The sequence below is a fragment of the Anastrepha ludens genome, chromosome 5 (assembly GCF_028408465.1).
Source record: "Anastrepha ludens isolate Willacy chromosome 5, idAnaLude1.1, whole genome shotgun sequence".
Taxonomy (NCBI): Eukaryota; Metazoa; Arthropoda; class Insecta; order Diptera; family Tephritidae; genus Anastrepha; species Anastrepha ludens.
The window spans coordinates 70,690,663-70,698,380 of record NC_071501.1 but is presented as its reverse complement, the minus strand read 5'-3'; the positions used below and the strand labels follow the sequence as shown (position 1 = coordinate 70,698,380).

At 35.6% G+C, this 7,718-nt stretch overlaps 4 protein-coding genes across 9 annotated transcripts; 2 read left to right on the top strand and 2 right to left on the bottom strand.

Annotated features, from left to right (window-relative positions):
* The first annotated feature begins 98 nt into the window (after window positions 1-98).
* Window positions 99-1,073, top strand: LOC128863619 (RNA polymerase II transcriptional coactivator). 2 transcript variants are annotated; one of them, XM_054102864.1, is made up of 3 exons: window positions 99-266; window positions 340-636; window positions 766-1,073. In XM_054102864.1, the coding sequence occupies exons 1-2, from the start codon at window positions 207-209 to the stop codon at window positions 616-618; spliced, it is 339 nt and encodes a 112-aa protein (XP_053958839.1). In that variant the 5' UTR covers window positions 99-206; the 3' UTR covers window positions 619-636; window positions 766-1,073. The 2 variants fall into 2 exon arrangements, with proteins under 2 accessions (XP_053958839.1, XP_053958837.1); XM_054102862.1 differs by lacking the exon at window positions 766-1,073 and having other exon boundaries at window positions 100-266; window positions 340-745.
* On the bottom strand, window positions 865-1,896 carry LOC128863617 (transmembrane protein 222). The gene has a single exon (XM_054102858.1). The coding sequence runs from the start codon at window positions 1,743-1,745 to the stop codon at window positions 1,149-1,151; it is 597 nt and encodes a 198-aa protein (XP_053958833.1). The 5' UTR covers window positions 1,746-1,896; the 3' UTR covers window positions 865-1,148.
* A 2,420-nt stretch (window positions 1,897-4,316) lies between these two features.
* Window positions 4,317-5,617, top strand: LOC128863618 (uncharacterized). 4 transcript variants are annotated; one of them, XM_054102860.1, is made up of 4 exons: window positions 4,317-4,550; window positions 4,635-4,772; window positions 4,827-4,922; window positions 5,188-5,277. In XM_054102860.1, exons 1-4 carry the CDS (start codon window positions 4,412-4,414, stop codon window positions 5,229-5,231), a joined length of 417 nt encoding a protein of 138 aa, XP_053958835.1. In that variant the 5' UTR covers window positions 4,317-4,411; the 3' UTR covers window positions 5,232-5,277. The 4 variants fall into 4 exon arrangements, 3 of the variants coding, with proteins under 3 accessions (XP_053958835.1, XP_053958834.1, XP_053958836.1); XM_054102859.1 differs by having other exon boundaries at window positions 4,827-5,042; window positions 5,188-5,274; XM_054102861.1 differs by having other exon boundaries at window positions 5,183-5,273.
* LOC128863616 (uncharacterized) lies at window positions 5,093-7,492 on the bottom strand. Of its 2 annotated transcripts, XM_054102856.1 has the most exons (6): window positions 7,189-7,492; window positions 6,498-7,131; window positions 6,227-6,432; window positions 6,045-6,162; window positions 5,400-5,895; window positions 5,093-5,334 (listed from the first exon to the last, which is right to left on the bottom strand). In XM_054102856.1, exons 2-6 carry the CDS (start codon window positions 7,056-7,058, stop codon window positions 5,174-5,176), a joined length of 1,542 nt encoding a protein of 513 aa, XP_053958831.1. In that variant the 5' UTR covers window positions 7,059-7,131; window positions 7,189-7,492; the 3' UTR covers window positions 5,093-5,173. The 2 variants fall into 2 exon arrangements, with proteins under 2 accessions (XP_053958831.1, XP_053958832.1); XM_054102857.1 differs by lacking the exon at window positions 7,189-7,492 and having other exon boundaries at window positions 6,498-7,175.
* Between the last annotated feature and the right edge of the window lie 226 nt (window positions 7,493-7,718).

Genomic DNA, 7,718 nt, shown 5'->3' with positions numbered 1-7,718 from the left:
TACAAAGAGCTATAATTCTTAAATTATTTTCCATAATTTCTTATAATAATGTAATATTTTACCTAAAACTTGACATCTGTCTCAATCATAAAAGCAACACTGCAAAATTCAGGCAATGCATCTGGCAATTAAATTGCTCCCGCCAGTCATTTCATTTTAGTGTGTGAACCTATTTTGGAGAATTTTGCAAATATAAAATAATAATAATGCCTAAAGCAAAGAATATTTCAGGCACTGATGATAGCAGTGATTCCGGGCCGGAGGACGTAAGCTAAACTACAACGGCTAACAAGAACTACATATATTAATTTACTTTCACATATGCAACTCTTTCCTCAGAGAAATCCACCACCAGCAAAAAAAGTAAAATCCGGTAAAGAGAAAAGCGGGTCTGGATCCAGTAGTGGTAGTGCAAACCCGAACGGTCCCTGGACCATTGAAAAATTACGCCGTATTCGAATAAACGAGTTTAAAGGCCGCAAAATGGTGGACATACGAGAGTTTTACGAGAAGGATGGCGAAATTTTGCCGGGTAAAAAGGGTATTTCGTTATACCCACACCAATGGAAAAAATTACTTGAACTTGCACCCGAAGTAAATAAAGCTTTGGGCGAATAATTTAATCGTACACAAAAGGTATCGAACACTATAAATATAACACTTGATACATATATGTCGAATGTATATGTTATTTTGTATTACTTCTTTTCATATATGAAATAAATTATTTGAATTCAGTAGATAAGATATCGTATATTTTTGCAGTAAATAATGTACGCGTCGAGTGAAGGTGAACTCAATCCAATGTAATTCTTGGAATTTTGACAGTTCCGGGAGTTTGATATGGATATAAAAGTTTGGCCGCAATCAATGCAAATGTCAATGATTATTAACAAAAATAAGCGTACTTATAGATAAGCAGCAAAATGAACACCTGCTTGAAGTGTTTTTCATCGTTTCACATAAGTAGATTAAGGCAATTAAAACTTTAAACATTTTTCGGAATACACTAATTTTTATTTTATATTACTTCGTATTTAGCTCAATATACGAATAAATTGTGCACGAAAATATTCGTTTCACATGTCTTAATAACATAAATTCTGCAGCTCATGAGGCATATTGGAAAGGATCGTCATTGCACCCACTTAAAGATACATCGCCAGGAACACACACAAACCCACCACGATCAAGAACGGCAGCCATGTTTTGATAACTCCAAAGAATCCAACATATCTGCCACAATAGAACATCCAAAATGCCAATATTACCATGTTCCAACTAGTTCGTCTCTTATATCGCATTGCATTTAGAGCAGTAGCCACATGCGAGTGACAATTGTCACAGAATAGATTGTGCATACGTGTTCCGTAGAGTACGGAAGCTTTTGCCACCGCTTCATCCCATTCAACAGTCCCACCCACAACATTTTTCGGATGCAGGCGTAGATAGCGGGTTGGTCGTCCGAAACCCATTTTATCCTCCGAAACGTAATAAGGTCCAGCGAAATCTCGGATAATGCCAATGGATGTGCAAATTCCCATATGCCCAATCATTGGAAAAAACCAGGTAAGCACAGGAATAGGAGTCCAAACGATACAATATGGAAAGCGATCATTATCAAAATTTATTGGTGGTAACACAACTAATCCATCTGAATGTTCATCCATCGCAACGCCTACAGCTGATGTGCCACTATCAGTAGGAAGAGAATGTGAGCTATTTTCAGAGCTGTTATTTGTCATTTAAGCAGTTGATTTAAACTTATTTTTAAATAGCACTGATTGAATGATATTACTTCGAGTGGAAATTCATTTTTGTACTTTTTGACTATAAACTGATGTGAAAAATAAACATACACAGTAAGGCGAATTCATACAAGGTACTAGTCAAGGCGAATTTAGAATTGAGATATAGAATGATATTTTTTTTTATATTTGTTGGTTTGAATGTTAATTTTTAATTCAATCAGAATGAAAACAAACAAGTAAGAGAGAGCAACAACAGAGTAGATTTGACAGTACTACTTAATAGCATGAAAAAAAGTTTTACCAATAGATAACTAGCTGATCAGCGTTGACTATAAGGGGTTTTCTTCTAAGTCCGCACTACTTTTGCACAGAGTTTTTTCCGCATAGGTGGCAACAAAATTACCCTCATCAGTCCAACTCCGGCAACTCTATTCACAGAAACGTAGAACATCTTTCCGCGTATATTGAGTCGGCCGTGCTTCAAAACAAAAACCCTCTTAAATTGAAATTTCAATTGTGTAGTATGGAGGCTCGTATGTCAGCGAATATGACCCCCTTGAACGAGAAATTGGTCACCGACTTCAATGTGGATGGAAAAGCTGCAAATCAGCCTGTGGTGTGTTTAAGGCAATTGGTCGGCCGGTTTTGAACTATGCAGCGCCTGTCTGGTCACCTGGAACTAGTAACACGCGGTGGATAAAGCTACAGACATGCTAAAATACTGCCATTTGGACAGCGACCGGTTTCCTCCTGATGTCCCCTATTCAACACCTTCACAATGAGGCACAAATGCTCCCTACAATGGAGCACAAAAATTGCTTAGCAAGCAGTTCCTGTTAGGGTGCTACCGCATGTTTCACCCTTACAGACACCTGCTTGAGCTAGAGCCGCCTCCTAGGCACGTCAGGAGACATCTCTTTAACTACGCCGACGAAATCCAGGACAAAACTCGAAACAGCATGTGTCCGGGGCCTACCTCTAGATGAGCCAGACGAAGACGACCGGTGATATACCCTACACTGACGGAGGGTAGCAGTGAAGCAAGTATGGCAGATGGAAGTAGCGAAAAGAGGGCTAAGCAGACCACCAAAAACCTGGACAATACCATTGAAAACGACGTGCTATGCAGAAACGTCGACGAAGAGACGAATCAGGACCGCATGATCTGGAGACTTCGCATAGGGAGAGCCGACCCGAAATAGGATAAGGCTGGGTTAAAGAAGTGTCCTATCCACATCATTACTTTATTTTGGTTCGTATTTTGATTTTCACTAGCAGGCATCTGGTAACACTATATTTTTTAGTTGCATTGAACTGCTATTTTCGCCTCCAAGTGAAAATTTATGCTATTGATGAAAGCATATGCATTTAAATATTTTGAACACAAACATAAAAATACGTGTGTGGGAGCATATTTTACGAAGTGCAGTAAAGTTTAAAGAAAACATAGTATATTATTGTAGAATTGCTGAATACACCTCGAAGACGAGTAATTACAAAACTGTTATTTCCGGAATGTCAAAAGTTTTAAAAGTTGTTCAGGAACATTTCCACCTAGTTTCATTAAAGAAGTCATTATACCTTGCCTAAGCTTGTTCATGCGAGATTACACAAAACTAAAACCACATTAATTCCACAATTTCATTTTTAATGAAACTGATTTTTCCAAAAACAATCAATATTATTGTCTGACATTTTTGAAGCTTTAAAAGTTATATAACGTATTAATTTTATTTCAAATGTTGACAAACGGCTACACTGCCCATGATAAAGCTAAATACAATGCGAATTCATGTGTGGATGAATACAATAACACTGTGGAACAAATTCAGGTTAGCAAAAATTAGGTCCATTCCAAGATGGATTGAATAAGGTGACAGCATTCACCCAGCTGAATTTTTCGCCGTAGGTATGGCTTACGTCAAATTGATATGCTTTGTTTGTATGTATTGGTATGTTTACATTTGCTTGCTGATTTTGACATGATGCTTGCACCAAACGCAACAACAAATACATGTAGGGTTTTACTTATATGTGTTTGCTGCCACCTGTAATAAATTCGCCTTGGTCCATTCTGAGAGTGGCGGGTGAAAATAGAGGCGAAATTAGAAGACCCGTATCGCGCCGTTTTTTTATGTTAGTTCGAATTTTTTTTTTAATCGGCCTTCGAAGTTCGAAATCGGAGCAAAATTGTTTATATGGTTTTTTGGCTATAACTCGTCGACTAATTGATATTTTTTCAATCTGTAAAAGCCAAATTATTGCTAGAGACCTGTGCAACAACTACAATTTTTGAAAAAATTGATTTCGAAAATTTTTGTGGTACTTATGAAACAATATACTGAAAATCGGCATTTGACTGCAAACTTCGAAGGCCGATTAAAAAAAAATTCGAACTAACATAAAAACACGGCGCGATACGGGTCTTCTAATTTCGCCTCTATTTTCACCCGCCACTCTCAGAATGGACCTAATTTTTGCTAACCTGAATTTGTTCCACAGTGTAATGATAGAGAAGATGAATGTATACATATATAATATGTATTAAAAATTTTGTTATCTCAACTATTGTGAATGGCATCACGCTTGTTTTGTTATTTGATAAAACAATTCAGTGTTTATGGGGTTTAATAATTGGTTCTATAAAATAATCTAATTATATGTCACAAATGGGTGGTAAAAGTTATTATTGTGATTATTGTTTATGCTTTCTTAAGAACGACATAAATGTGCGTAAAATACATAATTCTGGGTTAACTCATAAAATAGCAAAAATTCGATATATACGAAGCTTCACAGGTGAGTGCACCATGAAATGGGGGTGACCAAAAATAAAAGTTGGAAAATGCTACTGCATATTATAATATGACCTGATTTTTCCAGATCCTCGAAAAGTGCTGGAGGAAGAATGCAGCAAAGAACCTTGCTATCGTTATTTATCTGGCAGGTATTGCAAATTTGATTTACTGTGCAATTCAACACATTTTAATAAAATCCAACTACAACGATTACGGGAAATAGGTTGGTAAAATATCAAAACTAAAGTTGTGGAATAATTTATTAACTTAATTTTAGCTGATCGATTGGAAAGAACTCGAAGGCAGAAACCCGCATCTAAAGCAGTAAACGAAATTAAATTAAAGATTATACTGCCTTGGCAATCTAACGACGGTAAAAAAAGACGACAGGAAACCAAAAGATTTACAGAATCCTTAAAACCTATTAACTTTAATCGAATGAATAGTGATAGCTTAAACCTTGAATGGGGTTAATGGGGAAGAAACGAAATATGTACATACCTATAACTGAATACAGAAAAAATTCCAAAACACATTAGCACCTATTACATTTTTTTTATTTTAATTTTTATTTAAATTTTAAATTTTTCCGTCTTTTCCGTGTTTATATGTACAATCTTCTACTTAACCAAGCAAAGTCACAACATTTTCAATAGCGCTGTCAACTTTCAAACTCAATTGAAGCATCTTCCCGAATTCCGAATAATAAGACTTTGCATCCTGACCACTAAAGTTTAAAACGCGCGGATCAGTAAGATGAGCAAGCAGGAAGAAGACAAAATGCTCTGAAAAATGGGATAATTGAGTAAGTATATTTAAAAAAAAAAATAAATTAATTAATTTCGGAAACCTAATTTATTTTCTATTGCGAAAAACAGAGCTGTACTTCCACTTTTTCGATCACCTGTCTCCAAAAACTTTTTCTTCAACTTTGGCTGTGCATTTCGTGACATATTACCATATTTTTGTTCTAATGTTTTGCAAATATCCTCATAGTATTTACTAAAATCAGTTTCTGTTGATGATTGCACATTCCGATGGAATAAAGGGTTTGTTCGGAGACGTTCATCTAGTGTATTTAACATTATTTCTGCACGTAGGTAACTATTGGTACGTACTGCAATATGCAAGGGAGTATAACCGTCATCGTTTAGCTGGAGCAATATTTTTGGATCTATTTTTTGCATGAGTAAACGTAATGATTCGGTTTCAATTTCATTGAGTATTGCTAAATGAACACAGGAATTGGAGTGATCGTCGATCTCGTTGGCGTTTAAACCTTCATTCAGCAGAACATCTATTATTTTTGGGAAACAATCTTGAATGATTGCAAGTTGCAGGCAATTCTGAAGGAAAATACATAATTAGAATTGAAATTCTTTTTTGATTAAATAAGGAAAACTGGAAATAACAATTTGAAAATGCTTTGCAACTTATATAGTAATATGTACATATGTATATTGTACGTAGTGTTTGCATAAGTAGATAAACTTACTTCATCTTCGTCGGTTAGCAAGTGGTTTAGATCCAACACTTTTCTCAATTTTTTCCAAACAAAAATTTGTCTACGTAATCCAAATAAGTCATTCGCAATAATGGTGTGGTGTATAGTACTGCAAAAGTAATTATTAAATAATACAAGTATGTACGCATTTACTGCTTCTGAACTATTCTTACAGCAATCCATCTGTTCGTTTATCCACATTCAGATATTCTTCTGCCATTGTGCGCATAATATGCTCTTCTTTTGATCGTTCGTCTGGTGTATTCAATAAGTCGAATAACATGTCCGAAGTAATGGAACTAATGGAGTAACGACGGTCAAATAAGTTTATTTCACTTAACTCATCTGATTGCAAATGATCCATGTTCGTAATTTTAAGCTGCAAGAACGCATAATTATTGGTTACAAATATTTACTGCACATATTTCGCAAAGCTTAACATACGTTGTCTACTTTTCTGGATTTCAGTTTAGGCTGCAGTTGCATGTGTGCCAACTGAGCGTGCGATCGTTTTACCACTTGTGGCAGGCACACTTTCCGTTTTCGTTTTCTTTTCACTGGAGATTTATCTATTTTTGAATCCTGTTGTGTTGGCGTTACGTTTGGTGTTGAAGTAATTAGATATTTTTGTAACGCTGGCGAAATTCGATCCCGACTATCATCGCTATTTGTGTTTGAATTTACGCCATTTGGCGTTGTATTTGTTGCACAAGGAATGATTCCATTTACGTCTGTTTGTGTGGCTACTTCCTTATGCAATAATTGTGTGTCAGAAAAATTACCAAATGACTGTTTACAGTTTGGGCAAAGCGCGTGCACTATCTGCGCGGTCGACGGCCGCCCATTGACTGCATCCAAAATACGGTTTTGTACATCTTTCTCGGGTATTTGCAGAACCGCACGAAATAATTCCGCATAAGCTAACTTCGATTTCACGTTATCAGGGCTGGTTATTTTTAATGCACTGCTCTTACTATTGCTCTTTGTCAATATTACCTTTTTCATATTTCGAGAACTGCACGCAAACCTTACTTAACCAACTTATCAATTGAATTTTCAACACAAATGAAAAGTAAAACTGAAATATAAAAAGTTTTTACTACAATGGTCAATTGTCTCTTATTTGGGGAAATACCTTTTATGAATACAAACTTGGGTCGACTTCTTCTTCTTCTTATTTTAAATGAAATCAAAGTATATTTGGCCGATTATAAGTTATTTCATTTACCATACATTTATTAAATTTTTGCATCATATACTAAAAGGGTAGAAAGATCACTTTCATTGATTTTATAAAGTTAACAAAAATACACGTTTCCTCATAAAAACAGATAGGCTCTACGACGGAAATCCCCTTTGATAGTGACATCAAACTAAAAACGTTGATAGTGTTGCCACGTTACTAAAGGCTATCCCCTGTTTTCACTGGTGATTTTGGACCGGCAGTGACAGCTCGTTACTCGTTACAGTTCACATTGTCAAACTAAAAGGGAAGAATCAATGTACACACATTCAAATCTTGGTTTTTTTCATCGAGAAAATTTCACTAAAAGTTTTATTTGAACAAATATTAAATATTCCTTATTTCACTACAAAGAACACAAGCAACGGTGGATGTAAAAGAGAAAATAAAAGAAAAGGGAAAGTGTCGAATAGAGGAAAATA